Source organism: Odocoileus virginianus, chromosome 6 (assembly GCF_023699985.2).
Source record: "Odocoileus virginianus isolate 20LAN1187 ecotype Illinois chromosome 6, Ovbor_1.2, whole genome shotgun sequence".
NCBI lineage: Eukaryota > Metazoa > Chordata > Mammalia > Artiodactyla > Cervidae > Odocoileus > Odocoileus virginianus.
The window spans coordinates 86,670,816-86,697,919 of record NC_069679.1 but is presented as its reverse complement, the minus strand read 5'-3'; the positions used below and the strand labels follow the sequence as shown (position 1 = coordinate 86,697,919).

Genomic DNA, 27,104 nt, shown 5'->3' with positions numbered 1-27,104 from the left:
AAGCATCAATTCTTCAACTCTCAGCTCTCTTCACAGTCCAACTCTCTCATCCATACATGACCACTGGAAAAACCATAGCCTTGACTAGACAGACACTTGTTGGCAAAGTAATGTCTCTGCTTTTTAATATGCTGTCTAGGTTGGTCATAACTTTCCTTCCAAGGAGTAAGTGTCTTTTAATTTCATGGCTGCAGTCACCATCTGCAGTGATTTTGGAGCCCAAAAAAATAAAGTCTGACACTGTTTCCACTGTTTGCCCATCTTATTTCCCATGAAGTGATGGGGCCAGATGCCATGACATAGGTGATAACTAATTACAGAGTCCATAGACTTGTCATCATTATTTGGTTGCAGTGTGACTTTTCTAATAATAATTATTAGTTAACTAATATTTAATAATGAATTGATTATTAATTAACTAATAATTAGTTCACTCAGTCATGTCCGCCTCTTTGCGGCCCCATGGGCTGTAGCCTCCAAGGCTCCTCTGTCCATGGAATTTTCCAGGCAAGAGTACTGGAGTGGGTTGCCATTTCCTTCTCCAGGGGATCTCCCCAATGCAGGGCTTGAACCCGTGTCTCCCACACTGCAGGCAGACACTTCACTGTCTGAGCGACCAGGGAAGCTCAGTAATTAGTTAACCCGCGGACAGTGTAATAGCACATAAACCACTCTAGAGGGTGGCACTGTCAACATGGCAAGAAGTTTTACCTGGAACATGGATATTAGATTTAGAATGCAAGTTGACATGCTCTTACAAAGGAATTTTTGCAGGGTACAAAGAGACTTAAGTAGGAGTCTGAATGTTGACATAGTAAAGGAGAAGGAGAGGTTTGATAGGCCCCCTCTTAGAAGCTGGTTATTATGTTTTTAAAATTATTAATGCCTATTTATAATAGAACATTGAAAAGTAAAGAAAAATATTTACCGACAATCTTATATCTAGAGATATTACTGTTTTGTTTTATTTATTTTTATCTTTTAAAATTTATGGTTGTGCTGAGTTGTCATTGCCGTATGGGCTTTTTCTCTAGTCGTGGCCGGCAGGGGCTGCCCTCCACCTGCAGCGTGCAAGCGCCTCTCTGCAGTGGCTTCTCTTGCTGCAGAGCCCAGGCCCCAGGGTGCGCGGGCTCCAGGGGCTGCAGCTCCCGGGCCCTGGAGCCCGGGCCCCAGGGCGCGCGGGCTCCAGGGGCTGCAGCTCCCGGGCCCTGGAGCCCAGGCCCCAGGGCGCACGGGCTTCAGGAGCTGCAGCTCCCGGGCTCTGAAGCACGGGCTTCAGGAGCTGCAGCTCCTGGACTCTAGAGCCCAGGCCCCAGGGCGCGCAGGCTTCAGGAGCTGCAGCTCCTGGACTCTAGAGCCCAGGCCCCAGGGCGCGCGGGCTTCAGGAGCTGCAGCTCCTGGACTCTAGAGCACAGGTCCCAGGGCGCGCGGGCTTCAGGAGCTGCAGCTCCTGGACCCTGGAGCCCAGGCCCCAGGGCGCCCGGGCTTCAGGAGCTGCAGCTCCTGGACCCTAGAGCCCAGGCCCCAGGGCGCGCGGGCTTCAGGAGCTGCAGCTCCTGGACTCTAGAGCCCAGGCCCCAGGGCGCGCAGGCTTCAGGAGCTGCAGCTCCTGGACTCTAGAGCCCAGGCCCCAGGGCGCGCGGGCTTCAGGAGCTGCAGCTCCTGGACTCTAGAGCACAGGTCCCAGGGCGCGCGGGCTTCAGGAGCTGCAGCTCCCGGGCCCTGGAGCCCAGGCCCCAGGGCGCACGGGCTTCAGGAGCTGCAGCTCCCGGGCTCTGAAGCACGGGCTTCAGGAGCTGCAGCTCCTGGACTCTAGAGCCCAGGCCCCAGGGCGCGCAGGCTTCAGGAGCTGCAGCTCCTGGACTCTAGAGCCCAGGCCCCAGGGCGCGCGGGCTTCAGGAGCTGCAGCTCCTGGACCCTAGAGCCCAGGCCCCAGGGCGCGCGGGCTTCAGGAGCTGCAGCTCCTGGACTCTAGAGCCCAGGCCCCAGGGCGCGCAGGCTTCAGGAGCTGCAGCTCCTGGACTCTAGAGCCCAGGCCCCAGGGCGCGCGGGCTTCAGGAGCTGCAGCTCCTGGACTCTAGAGCACAGGTCCCAGGGTGCGCGGGCTTCAGGAGCTGCAGCTCCTGGACCCTGGAGCCCAGGCCCCAGGGCGCCCGGGCTTCAGGAGCTGCAGCTCCTGGACCCTAGAGCCCAGGCCCCAGGGCGCGCGGGCTTCAGGAGCTGCAGCTCCTGGACCCTAGAGCCCAGGCCCCAGGGCGCGCGGGCTTCAGGAGCTGCAGCTCCTGGACCCTAGAGCCCAGGCCCCAGGGCGCGCGGGCTTCAGGAGCTGCAGCTCCTGGACTCTGGAGCACAGGTCCCAGGGTGCGCGGGCTTCAGGAGCTGCAGCTCCTGGACCCTAGAGCACAGGTCCCAGGGCGCGCGGGCTTCAGGAGCTGCAGCTCCTGGACCCTGGAGCCCAGGCCCCAGGGCGCGCGGGCTTCAGGAGCTGCAGCTCCTGGACCCTAGAGCCCAGGCCCCAGGGCGCGCGGGCTTCAGGAGCTGCAGCTCCTGGGCTCTGGAGCACAGGTCCCAGGGTGCGCGGGCTTCAGGAGCTGCAGCTCCTGGACTCTGGAGCACAGGTCCCAGGGTGCGCGGGCTTCAGGAGCTGCAGCTCCTGGACTCTGGAGCACAGGTCCCAGGGTGCGCGGGCTTCAGGAGCTGCAGCTCCTGGACTCTGGAGCACAGGTCCCAGGGCGCGCGGGCTTCAGGAGCTGCAGCTCCTGGACCCTAGAGCCCAGGTCCCAGGGCGCGCGGGCTTCAGGAGCTGCAGCTCCTGGACCCTAGAGCCCAGGCCCCAGGTCGCGCGGGCTTCAGGAGCTGCAGCTCCTGGACTCTAGAGCCCAGGCCCCAGGGCGCGCGGGCTTCAGAAGCTGCAGCTCCTGGGCTCTGGAGCTCAATAGTTGTGGCACACAGGCTTAGTTGCTCGGCAACATGGGAGATTTTCCCAGATCAGGGATCGAGCTCATGTCTCTGCATTGGCAGGAGGATCCTTTACCACTGAGTCACCGGGGAAGACCCTACTATTGTGTTTTAGATTGTTTCCTTTTAAGTCTTTGTGATGTATGTATCGTAAGACTTTTAAGACTTCACTATTTATGTTTTGTAAGTAATTTTATTTATTTGGGGGCTTCCTTGGTGACTCAGATGGTAAAGAATCTGCCTGCAATGCAGAAGACCTGAGTTTGATCCCTGGGCCCAGAAGATCTCCTGGAGAAGGGAATGGCTACCCACTCCTGGATTCTTGCCTGGAGAATTCCTTGGACAGAGGAACCAGGTGGGCTCCTCCCCAGTCCATACGGTCACAAAGAGTTGGACACTGAGCGACTGATCAGTAACAAGTATTGTATTACCTGGTTGTACCAAGTTTATTTACCCATTTACCTATTGAAGGACTTCTCGGTTGCGGCCACGTTTTGGTAATAATGAGTAAAGCTTTAAACATCCGTATGCAGATTTCTGTGTGGACATAAGTTTTCACTCCTTTGGATAAATACCAAGGAGTACACTTGCTGCGTTGTTTGGTAAGGTTATGTTTAGCTTTGTAAGAAACTGCCAAACTGTCTCCCAAGTGACTGTTCTGTTTTTGCTCTCTCTCGGGCAGCATGTGAGAGCCTGTCACTCCACACCCTTGTCAGCATTTGGAGGTGTCGGTGTTCCTGATTTGGCCATTCTGATAGTCATGTAGTGGAGTCTTAGAGTTTTAATTTGCATTTTCCTGATGACATATGATATGGAGCATGTTTTCATATGCTTATTTTTCACCTGTGTATCTTCTTTAATGAGGAGTGTGTTAAGGTTTTTGGCCTACTTTTTAATTGGGTTTTCTTATGGCTGAGTTTTTAGTTCCTTGTATATTTTGAATGTTGTTGTCCAGTTGCTCAGTTGTTTCCAACTCTGTGAGCTCATGGACTGCAGCATGCCAGGCCTCCCTGTCCATCACCAACTCCGGAGCTTGCTCAAACTCATGTCCATCGAGTCAGTGATGCCATCCAACCATCTCATTCTCTGTCGCACCCTTCTCTTCCTGCCCTCACTCTTTCAAAGCATCAGGGTCTTCTCCAGTGAGTCAGCTCTTCACATCAGGTGGCCAAAGTAATGGACCTTCAGCTTCAGCATCAGTCCTTCCAATGAATATTCACGGTTGATTTCCTTTAGGATTGACTGGTTGGATCTCCTTGCAGTCCAAGGGACTCTCAAGAGTCTTCTCCAACACCACAGTTCAAAAACATTGATCCTTCGGTGCTCAGCCTTCTTTATGGTCTAACTCCCACATCCATACATGACTACTGGAAAAACCATTGCTTTGACTAGACGAACCTTTCTTGGCAAAGTAATGTCTCTGCCTTTTAGTATGCTGTCTAGGTTTGTCATAGCTTTTCTTGCAAGGAGCAAGCGCCTTTGAATTTCATGGCTGCAGTCACCATCTGTAGTGATTTTCAATTCAGTTCAGTCACTCAGTCATGTCTGACTCTTTGTGACCCCATGGACTGCAGCACACCAGGCTTCCTTGTCCATCACCAACTCCTGAAGCTGGCTCAAACTCATGTCCATTGAGTTGGTGATGCCATCCAACCATCTCATCCTCTGTCGTCCCCTTCTCCTCCTGCCTTCAATCTATCCCAGCATCAGGGTCTTTTCCAGTGAGTCAGTTCTTTGCATGAGGCGGCCAAAGTATTGGAGTTTCAACTTCAACTTCAGTCCTTCCAATGAATATTCAGGACTGATTTCCTTTAGGATGGATTGGTTGTATCTCCTTGCAGTCCAAGGGACTCTCAAGAGTCCTCTCCAACACCACAGCTTAAAAGCATCAATTCTTCAGCAATGATTTTGGAGCCCCCCAAAATAAAGTCTGTCATTGTTTCCCCATCTATTTGCTGTGAAGTGTTGGGACCAGATGCCATGATCTTCATTTTTTGAATGTTGAGTTTTAAGCCAGCTTTTTCACTATCCTCTTTAATCAAGAGGCTCTTCAGTTCCTCTTCGCTTTCTGCCATAGGGTGGTGTCATCTGCATATCTGAGGTTATTGATATTTCTCCTGGCAATCTTGATTCCAGCTTGTGCTTCATCCAGCATGGCATTTTGCATGATGTACTCCGCATAGAAGTTAAATAAGCGAAAAAAAAAAAAAAAGAAGTTAAATAAGCAGGGTGACAATATACAGTCTTGATGTACTCCTTTCCCAATTTGGAACCAGTCCATTGTTTGATGTTCTCTTCTAACTGTTGCTTCTTGACCTGCATACAGATTTCTCAGGAGGCAGGTAAGGTGGTCTGATGTTCCCATCTCTTGAAGAATTTTCCACAGTTTGTTGTGATCCACGCAGTCAAAAAGGCTTTAGCATAGTCAGTGAAGCAAAAACAGATGTTTTTCTGGAACTCTCACAAATATTTTCCCCCAGCCTGGGGCTTGTCTTCCAGTGCTCTTGCTGTTGTCTTCCACCGGGCAGGTTTTTTTTTTTTTTAATTTTAATGAAGTCCAGCTTGCTTTCTTTCTTTCATGGATCCTGTGTTTAATGTTGTATCTAAAAAGGCATCACCATGCCCAAGGTAATCTAGATTTTCTTCCATGTTGTCTTCCAGGAATTTTGTAGTTTTACATTTAGGTCTGTGATTCGTTTTGAGTTAATTTTTGTGAAAGGTGTAAGGTCTGTGTCTAGACGCACTTTTTACATGTAGACATCTGGTTGTTCCAGCACTGTTTGTTCAAGGAGTCTATCTTTGCCCCTTTGTAGTGCCTTTACTCCTTTGTCAAAAATCAGTTGATTATATTTATAGGGGTCTGTTTCTGGGTCTCTGTTCTCTTCCATTGATATATTTGTCTACTCTTTTTTGAATACCATAGTCTTTTTTTCTCTTCCAATTTTATTGAGTTTTCTTTATCTGATAATGTGTAAGTTTGTACCTTTTGATCATCTTAATCCAATTCCCCATTCCATCCCCTTCCTCTGATATCTGACCTCTTTTTCTGTGTTTGTTTTTGAAGTATAATTGACCTACAACACTGTGTTAGCTCTTGTTACACAACGTAGTGATTCAGTATTTGTAAACATTTCAAAACGATCACTGTGGTAAGTCTAGTTAAGATATATCATCATATAAGATACTACATAGTTATGGACTATATTCTCCACACTGTACATAGCCTTCTGTGTGTGTGTGTGTGTGTGTGTGTATGTATGTATTTAAGTTACTGCTCTCTTAAGTTCAAACTCATTTTAACAACCCTGCATCACCCCGCACCAAGTTTACTGTTTTTAGCATCGTATTTTACATCTTTTTGTTTTGTGTCCCTTAACTACTTATCGTGGATATAGATGGTTTCATGACTTTTGTCTTTTAACCTCCTTACTATGGCTCATTTACTAACTTTACTGTATGTTTGTCTTCACTAATGAGAGTTTTCCCTTTCATAATTTTCATGTTTCTACTGTGGCCTTTTCTTTTTCACTTAAAAATGTCCCTGTAGCATTTCTAATAAAGCTGGTTTAGTGGTGCTAAACTCTTTTAGCTTTTGCTTGCCTTTAAAACTTTTGATCTCTTCATAAAATTTGAACACAAGCTTTACTAGGTCATAAACTACTTGGTTGTAGGTTTATCCCTTTCATCATTTAAAATGTATCATGCCACTCCCTCCTGGCCTGCAGAGTTTCTCCTGAAAGGTCCTTTATGGGAGTTCCCTTGCTCCTTTTGCTCCATAACTTGCTACTTTTCCCTTGCTGCATTTAACATTCTCTATCTCTGATTTTTATGTCTTGGTGTGTCCTCCTTGGGTTGATCCTGTTGGGGACTTCCTGCGTTTCCTGGACCTGGTTGTCTGTATCCTTCCTCAGGTTAGGGAAGTTTCCAGCGGTTGTGTCTTCAAATATGTTCTCTGCTCTTTCTCTCTCCTCTTCTGGGACCCTTGTAATTCAAATGTTAATATGCTTGATGTATCAGAGGTCTCTTAAGCTGTCTTCATTTTTCTTTTATTCTTTCTTTCATTCAGCTTGAGTGATTTCCATTACTTTGTCTTCCAGCTCACTAAGCTGTTCCTCTGTACCATTTAATATACTGTTGATTCCTTCTAGTGTGTTTTTCATTTCAATTCCTGTATTCTTCATCTCCGTTTGGTTTTTCTTTATCTTTTTAAATTTTCTGTGAGAAACTTCTCTTCATCTAGTCTTCTTCCAAATTCTCTGAACACTTTCACAGTCATTACCTAGAACTCTCTATAGGGTAGATTGCCTGTTTCCCTTCACTTGTTCTTTGTGTCCCAAAAGCACAGCCCCACTGGGTCGCCAGAGCTCTGGGGGTGCCCGCTGCATGGGCCCTACTGTTAGGTGCGTCTGATCGGTCAGACTGGCCCACGCTCCGGTCAGTTGCCAGGCACTGACTTGTGTGGAGGACGCTGGCTGCTGGTGGGCAGGGTTGCACAGCAAGGCTGCTGACTGTCCTGGAGCTAGTGCTGGGCCACTGGTGGTTTGCGCTGGTTTCTGGAGTGGGTGGTTGTGGCGATGGGGTGTTCCAGATATACTGGCCTGCAGGTGGGTGGGGCCAGTTCCATACATAGCTATTGGGGTGTCCCAAAAGTGGTGTTGGCCAACTGGTGAGATGGGCTAGGTCCTGGGGCATCTGGTTAAGGGGCCCAGGGTGTCTTGGAGTTGTTATCAGCCACCTGGCAGTCAGGGTTGGGTCCTGGGGTCTCCAGCTGCAAGGCCAGGGGATTCCAGAGCTGGTGTTTGCCTGCTGGTGGGTGAGGCAGAGGCCTAAAGGATTCTAGGGCTAATGCTTGTTCCTTGGTGGACAGAGATGGGGGTCCCAGAGTTGGTGTTTCTCCTCACTGATGTGGGGTAGGAAAATTTACATACAAGGCATGTCTTGGGCAGCTGCATGACAAGGAGATCTCCATACACCCGCACCCTAGAATCTTAAGCATTTATATAGCGACCTTAACAGGGTACAGAGTCTCTAGTTGCCTGGGTTCAGTTCTTAGGTCAGCTGGTGGTCATGTATTCTCAATGACCTCCTCCATCATTCAGATAAGTTGGGAAGAACTGACATCTTTTTTTTACCCTAATAACTATCATCTTGATAGTACTGAGTCTTTCTATCCATGAATATAGAATATCTATTTATTATAGTTCTTTGATTTCATTCATCAGAGTTTTGTGGTTTTCCTCATATAGATTTTGTATCTATTTTGTTAGATATATGCCTAAATACTTCAGTTTTGGGTGTTACTATAATGGTATTGCATTTTCAATTTCAGATTCCACTTGTTCACTGTCAGTATATAGGATAACAATTAATTTTTGCAGGTTAACTTTGTATCCTGCAGCCTTACTATAGTCATGTATTAGTTCCAGGAATTTTTTTTTTTTTTTTGCTGATTTTTTTTTGGATTTTCTGCATAGATGATTGTGTCATCTATGAACAAAGACAGTCTTATGTCTTCCTTCCCAATCTGTATACCTCTTATTTCCTTTTCTTGTATTACTGCATTAGCAAGGCCTTCCAGTATAGTCTTGAAAAGGAGTGGAGAAAGGGGACATTCATGACTTGTACCTGATCTTTGTGGGAAAGCTTAGAATTTCTCACCATGAAATATGATGTTAGCTGTGAGTTTTTGTAGATACTCTTTATAAGGTTGACACAAAGTTCTGTATTCCTAGTTTCCTGAGAGTTTTTATCATGAATAAGTATTGGCATTTGTCAGATGCCTTTTTTGCATCTGTTGATATGATCATATGATTTTTCTTTTTAAGTCTGTTGGCATGATGGACCCATCAGTTGATTTTTTTAATCATATTAATAGCTCAGATAGTATTCCACATAGTTGTGGTATATAATTCTTTTTATACTCCTTTAGATTTGATTTGCTAAGCAAGTTACATTTGACCTGAAGCATGAATTATTTGAATGAAGCAAGATTTGGAAGATCATTCTAGAGCCAAAGACCTTTGAGAGCCTAGTAAGTTTGGCCTTTTCAAGAGACAGAAAGGCCAGTGTGTCTGAAATGTGGTGAACAAAAGGGAGAATCATAGAAGTTGAGTTTTGAGAAGTAGATGAAGGTATGTATTGTAGAGCTTTGTAAGTGCCATATTAGATAGTTTGGATTTTTTCTAGTTGTAATAGGGAGCTGTTGGGGGATTTTTACTAGGTGAAACTTATATTGTTTTAAAAGATCACTCTGGTTATGTTAAGCAAACCCTAAAGGGATGCGGTAGAGGAAGAAGGGCAGGTGGCTCAGATTCGGGTTGTAGCAGAGAAGATGGGGGTGATGATAGGGTCAGTAGGACAGGCTAATAGAATGTGTGTAATAAATTTGAAAGGGAAAAGGGGTGAGGGTTAAATTTAGCTTCTTGGTCTGAGCAACTGAGTGGCTAGTGATGTCATATACTAAGATGAGAAATAGATTGTGGGGTGGGGAATTAAGGAGGAAAAAGTTCTGTATGTGTTAAATGTGAGTTGCCCACAACACATCTTTTCCTCCTGGCTGGAGATGCAATTTGGGTGTCAATCACAGTATATGTGATTTTAAAACTTGGTTGGAAAAATTTAATGTTATGTATTCTGATGCTCACAAAGTTGATATATACATTTAATGCAACTCCACTAAACATCGTAGCAGACTTTCTGTGAGGTTTGAGAATTAGATATAAAGTTATTTAAAATTTTATATGGAAGAATAAATCTATAAGAACAGACAAGCAGAGTTAAAAAATAAAAAAGATATAATAAGAGAATAGTGAGGGGGAGGAGTGTTAATAGATACTAGAACATACTAAAAGAATCACTCTAATAAATAGAATATGATTTTTCATGGGAATAGACAAAAAGTCCTGTGGGACATAGTTGAGAATACAGATACAGATATGACTGTATATAGAAATTTAATATATGTTTAATATCTAAAAGAAATAATATATTTAACAAATGATGCTAGCTCAGCTAGAATAAAATTCAGTTGAATTCTTTCTTATGCCACATATAAAAATAAATTCCTGATGGGTTAAAGACATGAGTGAAAACAGTGTTCCCTTTCATAGTGTCTCTTCAGTCAGCAACTTAAGCATGATGGCCCTTCAGATGTTACACCACTTTTGTCATAAATGGACCAACAGAGACAATACTTCGACATTATGGCATCAGGCAGAACACCATTTACTTGACACACTAGTTTTCAGTCAGAGAGGGCATGATGTGTAATAGATTTGAATCGTGCATCTTATTTGGATGAACCCAAAATATTTTGCCTTGCATACACCCATCAAAGAGGGATGGAGTATTTTCTACATATTTTCAATCTGTCATACACATGTATTATTTCCACATTTCCACATTTATTTCCATATTTCTTTTTATGTTTATCTAAAGGTGCTTTTCTGGGCAATTTGTGTGTTTGTTTAACTTTTTTTTTTTTTTGGAGTATAGTTGATTAACAGTGTTGTGTTAGTTTCAAGTGTACAACAGAGTGACTCAGTTGTTGGGTTGACCAGAAAGTTCGATGCCTAGAAGACCCCAGACAGCTTTTTGGCCAACCCAATATATACATATATGTGTATCCATTCTTTTTCAAATTCTTTTCCCATTTAGGTTGTTACAAAATATTGAGCAGAGTTCTCTGTGCTATATAGTAGGTCCTTGCTGGTTATCCATTTAAAGTGTGTGTACAATCCCAAACTCCCTAACTATCCTTTCTTTCCCTCCTTCCCCCGGTTACCATGAGTTCATTCTCCCAAGTCTGTGACTGTGTTTCCTTCTTGTAAATAAGTTCATTTGTATAATTTCTTTTTAGATTCTGCATATAAGAGATACTGTACGATCTCTGTCTGACTGACTTCACTTAGTATCTCTGGGTCCATCCAGTGCGTGCGTGCGGGCTAAGTCACTTCAGTCGTGTCCATCTCTTTGTGACCCCATGGACTAATGCAGTCTATGGAATTCCGCAGGTCGGAATCTGGAGTGGATGGCTGACTTGTTATGTATAAATATAGATAGATAGGTGCCATATCTTTTCATCCATTCCTCTGTCAGTGGACATGTAGCTTGCTTCCTCGTCTTGGCTGTTGTCAGCTGCGCTGCACTGAACACTGGGGTGCGTGTATCCTCAGACCATGTCTTCTCTGGATGTGTGCCTGTGAGTGGGATTGAGGATCATTTAGTGGCTCTGTTTTTAGTTTTTTTTAACAGTAGTACTGTTCTTCGCAGTGGCTGTACCAATTAGCATTCTTACCAACAGTATAAGAGGATTCTCTTCCCTCCACACCCTCTCTAGCATTTATTGTTTGTAGATTTTGTAATGATGGCCATTTTGACTGGTGTTCAGTGATATCTCATTGTATAAAAGCTTTGATTTTCGTTTCTCTAATAATTAGTGATGCTGAACATCTTTACACGTGCCTCTTGGCCATCTGTATGCCTTCTTTGGAGAAATGTCTATTTAGGTCTTCGGCCCTTTGTTTTTGATTGGGTTTTTTGTTTTGATGATATTAAGCCGCATGAGCTGTTTGTAAATTTTGGAGACTAGTCCCTTGTTGGTCACATCATTTGCAAATATTTTCTCCTGTTTTGTGGGTTGTCTTTTTGTTTTCTTTATGGTTTACTTTGCTGTACAAAAGCTTTTGAGTTTAATTAGGTCCCATTCATTTATTTGTTTTTATTTCCATTACTCTGGGAGGTGGATTGACAAAGATAGTGCTGTGATTTATGGCAGAGAGTGTTCTGCCTGTGTTTTCCTCCAAATGTGTTACAGTGTAGTCTTATGTTTAGGTTGTTAATCCATTTTGAACTTATTTTTGTGATGATGTTAAAGAATGTTCTTATTTCATTTTTTTAAATGTAGCTCTCCAGTTTTCGCAGCACGATTTATTGAAGAGACTCTCCATCATTGTACAGTCTTGCCTCCTTTGTTGATTAACGTACCATAGATATGTAGGGTTATTTCTGGGCTTTCAATCCTATTCCATTCACCTATATTTCTGTTTTTGTGCCAGTACCATACTGTTGATGACTGTAACTTTGTAATAAAATCTGAAGTCAGGGAGCTTGATTCCTCCAGCTCTGTTTCTCTTTCTCAAGATTGTTTTGACTATTTGGGGTCTTTTGTGTCTCCACATAAATTTTAATTTTTTTAGTTCTAGTTCTGTGAAAAATACCATTCGTAATATGATAGGGATTACATTGAACCTGTAGATTGCCTTGTGTAGTATAGCCATTTTTTAACATTTATTATTCAAATCTAAGAACATGCTATTTGTGACATCCTCAATTTTTTTTTTTCTATCAGAGTCTTATAGTTTTTGGAGCACAGGTCTTTTGTCACTTTGTATACATTTATTCCTGGGTATTCTATTCTTTTTTAAAAACATTTATTTATTTATTTATGATTGTGTTGGGTCTTAGCTGTGGCATGTGAGACCTTGTATTGCAGTGTGCAGGCTTCTTCTCGCTGATTGTGCCACGCAGGCTCCACAGCGCCCCGGCTCCAGCGTTTGTGGCGTACAGGCTCTCGTTGACGTGCCCACGCTTAACAGTTGTGGTGCTAGCATGTGGGATCTTAGTCCCCCCACCAAAGATCAAGCCCACGTCCCCTGCACTGGCAGGCGGATTCTTAACCACTGGGCCACCAGGAAGTCCCGAAAGAGGTTGGATTTTTGTCGAATGTTTTTTCTGCATCTAATGAGGTGAATGTGTGTGGGAGTTTGGGTGTCCTTTATGTATTGATTATTGATTTTTATTTATTGATGTACTATATATTTTAACATGTTGGACAAAACTTCCATCCCTGCTTATCTTTCCTCTCAGTAGTTTCTCACTTAGTATTCCTTGACTGGATGATACCGTCCCTGACCATCCAGGTGCCCAACCAGAAACCCAAGAGTCATCTTAGACTGTTCCCTTTCCCTTCCTCAGTACATCACATCTGTCGATTCTGTTTTTGCCCTCCTAACTTTTCCCTCTTTCAGTTCATCTTCCACCCTGATACCGGGAGTGATTTTGTTTCTCCCAAAGGGGAAGCTAATCATCTAACTATACTTGTAGAAAAATTTATGAAGTAGAAATTTATATTCATTCTCTGCCTTCTGCTGATGTATGTAAAGCACTGTCAACTATTTGGCCCTTGTCTTATCTTTAAAGACTTATAGATTACTTTGTGTGAATTATGAGTGACTTTTCTGTTTTTTAAATGGGATTTGTAATTTAGTGTTATCATAGGAGTTGCTCGAACACTCAGAATTGGTCTAACATTTATATAGTAAAAGAGTAAGTGGGAGAGAGAGCTTAAAAGAAGGTTAATACCAAATGAGAAAATGACGAGTGGTAAGGTTGATACTAATTCATTTCTGTGGTTCAGTTGAGTACTTGTGAGAATCTTTTTTTTTTTGTAGAAGTTTACACACACTGCATCATATAACAGGATTATAAAGCCTGTCATAACTGATTATCACATGTACCATTGAAGTAATAACTCTTAGCATGGGTTTTTATGGAAGTTATTTTAAATCCAAATTATTTTAAGTAGATAAATAATGAAAGTCTTAATTTTCACATTGATACAACAGCTCTATAAGCAGTTTTAAATCTTTTTATTTATTGATTAATTTTGCAGCCTTGCATTGCATCCTGAACGAGTACTGGTAGCAACAGGACAAGTTGGGAAGGAGCCTTATATCTGTATTTGGGATTCGTACACTGTGCAGACCATATCAATTCTGAAGGACGTTCATACTCATGGCGTAGCTTGCTTAGCATTCGACTTAGATGGACAGGTATGTTAAAATTTTTTCTCTTTTTCTAAGCTGTGTTTTTAAAATGTGTATTATAATAAATTATTATAAACCTGTAGATATTAAATTGGAAAGCAATTGACAAAAAGCATTTGTTCAAGGTGGATGTGGGTAGATGGGGTGGGTGGGTGGTAGATATATATATAAGAAAAATAAGAATAATGAGTTTTTATTTCATTGTATGAAGAACTTTTCAGCTGAATTAATTATTACTATAAAGGCCTAAGTGATTCTGAGTCAGTGGAACATTACCTGGTTGTTCTAGAAAATTTTACATATAACTCTTTTCCAGGTATTATAAAATATCTTAGAAAAATTAAAAGTTTCTCTAAGTAGAGCTGTAACCATTTAAATTTTTTGTTATTTAAATATTTCTATTAAAATTATATTTTTAATTGAAAACAATGAGGTAGTTCTTATATGACCTATTTTATATAAAGTCAACATTCATAGCAAAAGATGTAATCATCATTCCACTTACTAATCAGTTCCCAAATTACTGTTTACTTCTAGTCAGTGATTTTTAAAACACTAAGCCAACAGCTGTTTTGTGGTACTTTTGTGGAACATGTTATACTTAACACTTATTTAAGAAGTGGTAAGAAGTTAGTTCTTGCAGATTTAGTTAATTTATAATCTTTACAAGTTTTACAGTGAAATTAAACTTTAAAAATCATTATAACTTTTAGAAGAATTTCAGCTGTCTGCTTTTTAATTCTTAAAATTAATTTTTTAGATCTATAGTTTACAGAAACACTTTACATTTTGCTCTAGTCACTTGTTAGCCAGTAGATATTTTAATATATAACTCTGAGGAATAGTTTCTTTGAGTAGCATAGATTAATATAACTTTCTGATAAGAGTCTGGTAAGAGATCTATAAAATCTATAAAGATGTAACTTGAACTTCTCATTTGCAGAAAAATGTGCTTCTAGGTTTAGAATCACTGGGTAGCCATGACTGGCAATTCCATAACCTTAATTCATGTCCTATTTTGCTATTATTTTCAGTTCCCTTAATGTCCTCATATCAGAATTTCATTTTCCTTCTTGAAAAGGAGAGAATATTCTCTCCTTACTTTGCAAGAGATTGTTTTATGAAACAAACCAACAAAAGTTGTTTTTTAAATTATTTTCCAGAAGTATTATGATATCTAAAATGGTTTAACTATACTTGTGTACTTTAAATATAGATTTTTTTTTCTTAATTTAAAAATTACCCTTTCTAAATGTATTGCATTGCTGAGGAATTTCTCTTATATGAAATGAGAAATGATGCCAGGAGCTTTTACTAGCTGAAAGCTATTTAATTTTGCTTGTTTTAAGTAATTTATAAGAAACATCTTGGGTACATGCATTTTATTATCACAGATCTTCATAAGAACATGTTACTTAAAAATGTAAGCTTATAAAATCATAATAGCTAAAAGTTATTGAGCACATACTAATTGCCAGGCATTGTGCTAAGCTTACATTATCTCATTTTAATCCTCACAACAACCCTATGAAATAGATATTATTATTATCTCTATTTTACAGATAAAGAAACTGAGACTTAGAGAGGTTAAATAACTTGCCCCAGGTTACACAGCTAGTAAATGGAGCCAGAGCGGGAACCCAGGTCAGTCACACTCCAAAGCTCATGTTTTTAACCCCAGTGCCCTACTGCCTCCCGAACATGGAACTCAGGAGGTGGTTGGTTATATTTCAGGAGGGATTCATTCATCTTAAGTACAGTTGAAACTTGTAAGGAACTGCGATCAATTGAAAATTAAGAGTATTTCTGAAATTATGCTAATGAGAAGATGCTTCAGTTAAATTTGAGAACATATTATTCACTAATATCTTTAACTGTTTGTGAAATACCAAATAGGAAATATTATCTAATTTTTGCATTTTTTACTAGATTTGAAACTGTAAGTGATCAATTAAGATCTATCCAGTGAGTGAGTCTTTCTGTTGGTAGTATGCTGAATTTTCTCTTCCTAGCTGTTTTTTTCTAAATGGCTTGACTATCCATGCTAATACTGGAAGTCTGTCTTATTGGGAATAATCAGGGCATGAAAAGGCTATATAAATTCACATCAAACAGGGACCAAAATTTGATAGTAAATGAGAGAGAGGATTGTATGAGAAAGGCATTAATCCTTTTATCTTGAAAATACAACCATAATTTATAAAAGCACGTTCACATATTTAACAAATCTAAGTTATAGTTAAAACTCTGCTAATTTATAGTATGAACCAAGAATAAAATGTTAATTTTTAACCTGATTTTGTCAGTTTTATGCTGATATAAAATAAAATGCTTTACTTTGCCTTTTACCTTTGATTTTTGACACATGACTATGAAGAGAGTCATTTTTGCAAAAATATTAAAGGAGTTCACTGATTTTATCCCTGGGGACTTTTAGTAATCTCTTAACATCTAGACATATCTCAAGTGCCTATTGTATTATTTTTAGCTTTCATCTCTTCTGTTACTTGCCAGATCCTGATTTCTTATGGCTTTCTATATAATTTGACCAGTGTTTACTCTGTTAAGTCCTAGATATTTTGCACAATTTGTGATTTTTACTTTGTGATATCTGTAACAACTAGTCCTCACTCAATAAATATTGAAATCACAAGGACCCCCCCCCACACCCAATACTAGACTCTTTTAAATTTAATTTGAATGTGTTTCACACTTGCAGAAACTCTTGGAACGCATCTAGTTATGCCTATCGAGATGTTCTTCTCATTTGAGTATTTAGTGTGCTCAAACTTTTTAATAAATACAGCTGACCACTGAATGATGCAGGGGTTAACAGGCGTATAACTTACAGTTGGCCCTCTGTATTCACAGTTCCTCTACCTCTGTGGATTCAGCCAACCACAGATGTGCAGTACTGTAGTGTTTACTGTTGAAAAACACCCACGTGTAAGTGAAGCCAGGAACTTCAAAGCTTACTTCTAGTTTAACTAAAGACACAACCAAGACTTTCTTTGGAAATAGGATCAGGAAGGAATTTGGGAAGCTGGATAGAGGCTTCTTTATCTGTGTTTTCCCTCCCTGTTACTTCTTTGTTGTTGTTCAGTTACTCAGTTGTGTCCGACTCTCTGAGACCCCATGGACTGCAGCACGCCAGGCCTCCCTGTCTTTCACCACCTACCGGAGCTTGCTCAGACTCACATCTATTGAGTCGGTGATGCCATCCAACCATCTCATCCTCTGTGGTCCCCTTCTCCTCCTGCCTTCAATCTTTCCCAGCATCAGGGTCTTTGCCAATGAGTCAGCTCTTCACATCAGGTGGCCAAAGTATTGAGCTTCAGCATCAGTCCTTCCAATGACTATTCGGGACTGATCTCCTTTAGGATGGACTGGTTGGATCTCCTTGCAGTCCAAGGGACTCTCAAGAGTCTTCTCCAACACCACAGTTCAAAAGCATCAATTCTTCAGCGCTCAGCCTTTATGGTCCAGCTCTCACATCTGTACATGACTAATGGAAAAAACCATAGCTTTGACTAGACAGACCTATGTTGGCAAAGTAATGTCTCTGCTTTTTAACATGCTGTCTAGGTTTTTTAACATGCTGTCTAGGTTTGTCGTGGCTTTCCTTCCAAGTTGCAAGCATCTTTGAATTTCATGGCTGCAGTCACCATCTGCAGTGATTTTGGAGCCCAAGAAAATAAAGTCTGTCACTGTTTTCATTGTTTCTCCATCTATTTCCCATGAAATGATGGGACCAGATGCCATGATCTTAGCTTTTTGAATGTTGAGTTTTAAGCCAACTTTTAAACTCTCCTCTTTCACTTTCATCAAGAGACTCTTTAGTTCCTCTTCACTTTCTGCCATAAGGGTGGTGTCATCTGCATATCTGAGGTTATTGATATTTCTCCTGGCAATCTTGATTCCAGCTTGTTTCTCATCCAGTCCGGCATTTCGCATGATGTACTCTGCATAGAAGTTAAATAAGCAGGGTGACAATATACAGCCTTGACGTGCTCCTTTCCCAATTTAGGACCAGTCCATCGTTCCCTGTCTGCTTCTAACTGTTGCTTCTTGATCTGCATACAGATTTCTCAGGAGGTGGGTATGGTGGTCTGGTATTCCCATCTCTTTAAAAATTTTCCAGCTTGTTGTGATCCACACAGTCAAACCCTTTAGTGTAGTCAGTAAAGCAGAAGTAGATGTTTTTCTGGAATTCTCTTGCTTTTTCGATGGCCCAACAGACGTTGGCAATGTGATCTGTGATTGCTCTGCCTTTTCTAAATCCAGCTTGAACCTCTGGAAGTTCTCAGTTCACATACTGTTGAAGCTTAGCTTGGAGAATTTCGAGCATTACTTTGCTAGCGTGTGAAATGATTGCAATTGTGTGGTAGTTTGAATATTCTTTAGCGCTTCCTTTGAGATTGGAATGAAAACTGACCTTTTCCTGTCCTGTGGCCACGGCTGAGTTTTCCAAATTTGCTGGTATATTGAGTGCAGCACTTCACAGCATCATCTTTTAGGATTTGAAATAGCTCAACTGGAATTCCATCACCTCCACTAGCTTTGTTTGTAGTGATGCCTCCTAAGGCCCACTTGACCTCACACTCCAGGATGTCTGGCTCTAGGTGAGTGATCACACCATCGTGATTATCTGAGTCATGAAGATCTTTTTTGTACAGTTCTTCTGTGTGCTCTTGCCACCTCTTCTTAATATCTTCTGCTCTGTTAGGTCCATACTATTTCTGTCCTTTATTGTGCACTTCCTTGCATGAAATGTTCCCTTGGTATCTCTAATTTTCCTGAAGAGATCTCTAGTCTTTCCCATTCTGTTGTTTTCCTCTATTTCTTTGCATTAATCACTGAGGAAGGCTTTCTTATCTGTCCTTTCTGTTCTTTGGAACTCTACATTCAGGTGAATATATCTTTCCTTTTCTCCTTTGCCTTTCACTTCCCTTCTTTTCTCAGCTGTATGTAAGACCTCCTCAGACAACCATTTTGCCTTTTTTGCATTGCTTTTTCTTGGGGATGGTTTTGATCACCACCTCCTATACAGTGTTATGAACCTCCGTCCATAGTTCTTCAGGTACTCTATCAGATCTGATTCTTTGAATGTATTTCTCACTTCCACTGTATAATCATAAGGGATTTGATTTATGAATGGCCTAGTGGTTTTCCCTACTTTTTTCAATTTAGTCTGAATTTTGCAATAAGGAATTTATTATCTGAGCCACAGTCAGCTCCTGGTCTTGTTTTGTTGACAGTATAGAGCTTCTCCATCTTCGACTGCAAAGAATATAATCAGCATGATTTTGATGTTGACCATCTGGTGATGTCCATGTGTAGAGTCATCTCTTATGTTGTTGGAAGAGGGTGTTTGCTGTGACCAGTGCATTCTCTTGGCAAAACTCTGTTAGCCTTTGCCCTGCTTCATGTTGTACTCCAAGGCCAACCTTGCCTGTTACTCCAGGTATCTCTTGACTTCCTACTTTTGCATTCCAGTCCCCTATGACAAAAAGGACATCTTTTTTGGTGTTAGTTCTGGAAGGTCTTGTAGGTCTTCACAGAACCATTCAACTTCAGCTTCTTTGGCATTAGTGGTTGGGGCATAGACTTGGATTACTGTGATATTGAATGGTTTGCCTTGTCATTTTTGAGATTGCACCCAAGTACTGCATTTTGGACTCTTTTGTTGACTATGAGGGCTTCTCCATTTCTTCTAAGGGATTCTTGTCTGCAGTAGTAGATATAATGCTAAATCGCTTCAGTCGTGTCTGACTCTTTGCGACCCCATGGATGGTCGCCTGCCTGGCTCCCCTGTCCATGGGATTCTCCAGGCAAGAATACTGGAGTGGGCTGCCATTTCCTTCTTCAGGTAGATACAATGGTCATCTGAATTAAATTTACCCATACCAGTCCATTTAGTTCACTGATTCCTAAAATTTCAATGTTCACCCTTGTTCTTAGTTATCTTGAAAGGAGCTATTCCTTCTGTCTGCTTCTTAAATATCAGTGTTCCTATTAATATAGCTTTCTTTCCCTTCACCCCCTAATTTTAGTTATTCTCTTTCAGATTGCTACATCTATGACTTTAAGTCCTGTATCAGTTAACAGTGGCCCCAGCTTCTCTCCTCAGTTTTTTATGATGCGATGATTTAGTCACTAGGTCGTGTCCAATTCTTGTGACTCTATGGACTGTGGCCCGCCAGGCACCTCTGTCTATGGGGTTTTCCAGGCAAGAGTACTGGAGTGGGTTGCCATTTCCTTCTCCCAAGTCCATGTAGCCTCCTTGAATGTCATATAGATATACCATTTATTACATGTTTAAAACTGAATTCCCTTTATTCTAGCTCATTAAAAAACAAAACTTATTCTTTCTCCTGGCTCTGGCTGCCTCTCTATCTTGTCTCCTGCCACTTCCCAGCAGGCAACTCTTCCCCTCAGCCACATCAAAGTACCAGCTCTTTCCTGAAAGCACCATTATCTGTCTCATCTTGGTATACTTTGTCTGAGATACATTTTGTTTACTTTTCTGCTCAGCTGTCTCTTACTCTGTCTTCTAAGATATGGTTCAAGCATTACTTTGACTGGAAAACTTTATGCACACCTGTAAGAAAGGATGATAAGGTACGGAATTACAGAGATCTAAGAGGGCAGCATTTGCTTGGTGGTCTCTGCGTTTTCCTCTCTGCTGTTGCTGACTCTGTGGTTGGGGAGGTCGGTTTATCAGGGCACAGAGGACGCGCTCCCGGGTCTCCTGTGTTAGTGCCTGTGCAGAGCCGGGTGCTCGGGGGCCCTGCTGGGGGACGTGCTGCTCAGTCACCAGTGCACCATGTGCACCATGTGCAATCACATGGACTGTGGCCCACCAGGCTCCTCTGTCCATGGGGTTTTCCAGGCAAGAATACTGGGGTGGGTTGCCACTTCCTTCTCCAGGGTATCGTCCCAACCCAGAGATCGAACCCCAATTTCTGGCATTTCCTGAGTTGGCAGGTGGATTCTTTACCGCTGATCCACTTGGGAAGCACGGAGTTTTAAGGTTTCGGTCAGTTGTGGTTCACTGTGTGTGTGGTCAGCTTAGCCAGAGAGAAGAGGCACTGGTAGAATGGTCAGTGCCGTTCTGACTGTTCTCACTTTATACTTGTCTTGTAGAGTTATAATCTTTACACTGTGCCATAGCAAGAGGTAGATATTTTTGTTTTAGCTCAACATAGGCAGATACTCTCTAGTTCCCAGGTATTAAGGACTCTTAAGAGGAGCACGTTGTCTCTTCTAGTTCACTTGATGGAGAGCCAGATACAAACTGTATTTTGTATCTTTTTATGTAAGTCACTCAGTCTCTCCATTTGGGGACTGAAATAATGATTCTGCTTTGCAGAAACTTTCTAGCTAGGTACTCAGTGGCATTTCTTATTCAGATGGGTCAAAGGCCTGGTCTTTTACAGTTAATTATGGTTATGGTAAAAATAATAATGATGATGATAGCAAACATTTGTATAACATTAAGCATGTGCCAAGCACTCTTCTAACTCATCTATGTGTGTTAATTCTCATATTAACCCTAATAATTACTCTATTATCCTCACTTAAGAGGAACCTAAGGTACAGAGAAGCTAAATAATTGCTCAGAGTACTTGCTATTGGGAATCCAGTCAGCGACAGAGATGGAACTGGCGTTTAAACCTGGGCAGAATCTGTACTCTAAAGCAGAGACTGGCAAAGCTTGTCTATAACAAGTCAGTAAATATTTTAAGCTTGTGAGCATACGGTCTCTGTCACAGCTACTCTAGCTCTGCGTTAGAATGAAAGCAGTCATAGACAGCTTATAAAGGAATACGTGTGGCTGTTCCAGTAAAACTTTATTTATTAAAACAGGTACAAGTCCAAGGGTTGTAATTTTCCTACCCCTGCTTTTAAACCAGTGTTTATTTCAAAGTATGTGTTGTGAGATTGTCCTTGTGATTTTTTTCTTTAACTCTTCAGTTACTTAGAATTGTATTGATAGTTGCCAGATATTTGGAGAATTTTCTGCGTAATTTTCTGTTATTCTGATTGAATTTTGCCTTTGAATTATGTCAGAGAACTTACTGTGTTTTTTAATGTTTTTAAATTTGTTTAGGCTTTTTTTTTTTCATTTATTTTTATTAGTTGGAGGCTAATTACTTCACAACATTTCAGTGGGTTTTGTCATACACTGACATGAATCAGCCATGGAGTTACATGTATTCCCCATCCCGATCCCCCCTCCCACCTCCCTCTCCACCCGATCCCTCTGGGTCTTCCCAGTGCACCAGGCCCGAGCACTTGTCTCATGCATCCCACCTGGGCTGGTGATCTGTTTCACTATAGATAGTATACATGCTGTTCTTTCGAAACATCCCACCCTCATGTTTAGGCTTATTTTGTAATTCAAAATTTTTTTATCTTCATGCGGTTTCCTGTGCACTTTAAATATATATATTCTATATATATTCTGCTGTTTCTTTTTTCCTTCTGTTTATTGTGCTATTGTTGTCATTTATTTTACATCTTTTACATCCTCTATAAACTGTATAATAACTGTTGTTATGTTTGCTTTAAACAGTTTTCAAAGAAAATTAAAAATAAGAAAAGTCTTATTTATTTACCATTTGGGTACTCTTCATTCATATATGTAAATTATGGCTCTCTTTGGTATCATTTTCTTTCTGCCTGAAGAAACTTCCATTGTCATATCTTACTTATAGTGCAGATTTGTTGATGATGAATTTTCTCATCTTTTGTTTATTTGAAAAAGACTTTATTTTGACCCAAGTTTTGAATATTTTTGGTAGGTATATAATTATATGTTGACGTTTTTTCCCCTTCAGCACTTTAGAGAGGCTATTAATTGTGATTTGATGTGTATAATGTAAGATGAGAAGCCTAGGGTAATTTTTAAATCTTTGCTTCTATACTTGTCTCTCTCTTTTGGCCACTGGTTCAACAGTTTGGTGACCATGTGTGTTAATGTGTTTTTCTGTGCATGAGATTATTCTGCTTGAAGCTCGAGTATCTCAGATTTGTGGATTTATGTTTTTTTAATCAAATGTAGGATGTTTTGGCCATTATTTCTTCAGTTTTGTTTTCGTTTTCTTTCATCTTTTTTTCCTTTTTTGTTGTCATAATTACCTGTATATTATACCACTTGAAATTTTCTAAAGATGATGAGGCTCTGTTAATCTTTTTCTTTCTGTGCTTTATTTTTGATAGTTTCTGTTGCTATGCCTTCAAGTTCATTTATGTTTTCTCCATTGTATAAGATACTGTTATTCCGTTGGAGTGAATTTTCATTTCTGATAATTTAACATTTATATTTACAAGTTCAACATTTTTTTATGTCTTCCTTTTCACTTTTTATTCTTTATATGCTTGTTTTAAAATACTTCTTAAGCATCTTGAACACTTCCATCTTAACAACCAGTGCCTCCTAATTTTAATCATATGTGTGATACCTGGGTCTGTTTCTAATAACTGATTTTTCTCCTGGTTTTGGGTCACATTTTCCTCTTTTTTAACATGTCCAGTAATTTTTTAATTGGATGCTGGACATTGTGTGTATTGCATTCTCAATGCTGGATTTTGTTGTATCCCTTTAAAGCATTTTGAATGTTCTTGTAGGTGGTTAAGTTCCTTCTGAATCAGTCTGGTTCTTTTGAAAAGCTTGCTTTCAAGCTTTTTTTGGTTAAGGCTAGAGCAGCTTTTCTCTAGGACTACTAGTTAAACTTCACTACTCTGATGTGATGCTCCTGGAATCTCTGCTGAATACACATTGAATTCGAAGATATATCTCCATTCTTGCTGTTGGAAGTCTGAAAAACCCTGACCCTTTGTGATCTCTGGTAATTGTTTGGCTTTAGCTCCCCAGTAATTGTTCTTTTTTCAGAATTTGTTCTTTGCATGGCCTTGTGAATTTCACCCTATGCCCACAAAGATTGGTGTTCTCTGGGTACCTGTAAACAGATTTTCTAGAGTTCTTTCTCTGCCTGCACACTGTAGCAATCTTGGCCTCTCTGTACTCCAGACTCTATATTGTCAAATCAGCAAATCTTCTGGGCTCTATTTGGATTCCACCTTTCTGTGCTGTAGTCTGTAAACTGCCTCCTAGATGAAGGCTAGGGCCACTGCAGAATATACCTTGTTTGCTTCCCCTCATTCAGGGTTTATCCTGCTTCACTTCCTGTTAAACATTTCCAAAAACACTTGTTTCATATATTTTGTATGGTTTTCTAGTCGTTTATGGCAGGGAGGCAAGTTCAGACCCTCATACTCTTTCATGACTGAAAGGTCATCTCTCCTGTTTCTTAACCTCTGTCATACTTCCCATCTCATCATCCCCTTTTCATCTCTTTGTCTCTTCATCTCCCTCTAATCTATGTAACTTCCACTGAGTTTTTAATTTTATTTATTTTTCATTTCTAGAAATTCTGTTTGCTTCCTTAAACTTGCTGGGATGCTTTTTGTAATCATCCATTCTTTTCCCATATGAAGATATTTTGAAGCCTTAAATTTAATTTCTCAGCTCACATGAGTAGAGATACTCTCTAGTTCCCAAATACCTACTCTGTGCATGTGAGTAGAGAAATAAAATTTAAGTCTTCAAAATATCTTCATATGGGGAAAGAATGGGAGATTACAAAAAGCATCCCAGCAAATGTAAGGAAGCAAACAGAATTTCTAGAAATGAAAAATAAACAATTTAAAACTCCAGTGTCTGATGCTTTTCAAGGTTGATTTTGCTGTTTTTAGTAGCTTGCTGATTCTCACTTACGGTCCCTTATTTCCTCTGGTTGTTGGGTATGAGGTTGTTTGTTTTATTTTTATTGAATTACTAATTGTAGGAATTCTTTTTTTTCCCCCAATTATTTTTATTAGTTGGAGGCTAATTACTTTACAATATTGTAGTGGTTTTTGCCATACTTTGACATGAATCAGCCATGGATTTACATGTGTTCCCCATCCCGATCCCCCCTCCCACCTCCCTCCTCATCCCATCCCTCTGGGTCATCCCAGTGTACCAGCCCCGAGCACTTGTCTCATGCATCCAGCCTGGGCTGGCCATCTGTTTCACACTTGATAACATACATGTTTTGATGCTCTTCTCTCAGATCATCCCACCCTCACCTTCTCCCATAGAGTCCAAAAGTCTATTCTATACATCTGTGTCTCTTTTTCTGTCTTGCATATAGGGTTATCATTACCATCTTTCTAAATTCCATATATATGTGTTAGTATACTGTATTGGTCTTTATCTTTCTGGATTACTTCTCTCTGTATCATGGGCTCCAGTTTCATCCATCTCATTAGAACTGATTCAAATGAATTCTTTGAGGGATAGAGATCTATCCCTGGTGGCTCAGACCATAAAGCGTCTGCCTGCAATGTGGGAGACGTGGGTTCGATCGCTGGATGGAGAAGATCCCCTGGAGAAGGAAATGACAACCCACCCCAGTACTCTTGCCTGGAAAATCCCATGGACAGAGGAGCCTGGTGGGTTACGGTCCGTGGGGTCTCAAAGAGGTTGGACACGACTGAGCGATTTCACTCACTTCACTTTGAGGGATGGATTATAGGATCAGTCCTCCACATAGAATTTGTATTTGCCTGTGCCCCATTGTTGAAAACGCTTAAAAACTCTGCAGTCTTTAGGACCACTCTAAATGAAAGTTTTCATTTCAAGGATTTATGATTAATGTGGATTTAGACCCTACAACCATGTGAAGGTCACTGTGGCTACATACTTGCAAGAAGGTTTTCTCCTCCATTGTGCATTGCTGCCCCGTTCTTTGAAAAGGGGTGGTTTCGTGTTCTCGCTTACTCTGAGGAGCTCACTGCTTTAGCCAAAGGTCTGCAATTCAATTCGCTACCTTGGGCAGGCCCTCAACGTTTATCTTCTATTTGTCTTCAGTCTGCAGAACAAAACTGTGGCTTCCCAGAGTTAGCGGATAACTTTAGAATTGAGTGGGTATAGGAGCTCTCCTACTTCTAGGATTCCCACAGAAAATCACTTTGGTTTTGTTCTCTCTTAATTCCTTGACAGCTCAAAAGTGCATTTTAAAAAGATGTTTTTACATTTTATCTAGTATTTTTAGTTTTTAGCAGGAGATGTATAATAGGATGTTTTGTCAATCCTACTGGCAGGCTACAGTCCACGGGGTTGCAAGAGTCAGACATGATTTAGCATCTACACCACCACCACTGTTAGAAATAGAAGTCTTTCTTCTGTTTTTTAATGGGAAAAGCTACACATATGTGAAAATATTAATAAAATAAAACACATCCAGCCTTTCTGTGAGGTCTATAAAATATGTGTGTAAGTTTTGATGTTTGTAATACCCGTGAGTAGTATTTGTTTGCCATTTATAATTTGGTTCATTTTGTATTTGTTTGCTTTTTTATCCCCTCTGGACTTCTTGACCATAACGCAGCGCTTGGTTTCTGTTGGACTTGATTCAAAGAATGCAGTTTGCGTTTGGGACTGGAAAAGAGGGAAAATGTTGTCTATGGCTCCAGGTCACACAGATAGAGTAAGTATTCTACCTTGGAGTTTCTAATGGGTATTGGGTGGGAAGAAGCCAGAGAAGAGTCAGGGGATTTTATGTTTCTGTGTTTTGTTATTGTTTCTGTCAGTTGTTTGTATGTAATTAAAAACTTAAAGTGTAATTGAAAGTACTTATAAAATTTTAGAATGCATATATGTGTTGTAGTACTCAAAAACATAACTTGATATGTAGTGTTAGCACAAAACCTTTAATCCAGTGTTTGCTTCAGCAAAAATGATGAATTTTAAGTTGTTCAGACCTAAATTAAAAAATTGAATAGGTCATGCCTAGGCTCTATTTATTATTTAGTTTGGTTTATCATTGACTTGTTATAAAAGTATTATAGTTAGGGTAAATAATATTGTGTGTGTAAATTTGAAATTATGTTAGAGACCTAACATTTTTCACTTTGGAAACTTGTTAAAAATGTATTCCTTATTCCAAGTTGTATGAGGTTAATATAATGAATATTGTAGTCAGCTTTTTAATTAAATATTATACTACTTTTATAAAAATACATAAAAAATTTTGTCATAAACTCTTTAAATGTCTGATTTTTTTTGTGTGTAGTAAAATCCTAACCTGAACTAGCATAGGAGCTATAGTCATTGATTCTATTTGGGGATAATCTATGAATTGGTAAAAGTTATATAAAAATTTCTGTATGCATTTGTATTTTGGAAGATAAACTTGGTTTTGGCATATTCTCAGAGGGGCCTGTTATACACAAACAATTTAGATAATTATTAAAGTGTTCAGTTCAGTT

At 40.6% G+C, this 27,104-nt stretch overlaps 1 protein-coding gene across 14 annotated transcripts in view; it reads left to right on the top strand.

Moving 5' to 3' along the window:
• EML5 (EMAP like 5) overlaps nt 1-27,104 on the top strand; it is a 157,174-nt gene that overhangs the window by 11,338 nt on the left and 118,732 nt on the right. For all 14 annotated transcript variants that reach the window (XM_070469746.1, XM_020890576.2, XM_070469747.1 and 11 more), the window contains exons 2-3: nt 13,631-13,790; nt 26,225-26,323. In XM_070469746.1, coding sequence (XP_070325847.1) covers nt 13,631-13,790; nt 26,225-26,323 — 259 coding nt within the window. The remainder of the gene's footprint in view (nt 1-13,630; nt 13,791-26,224; nt 26,324-27,104) is intronic.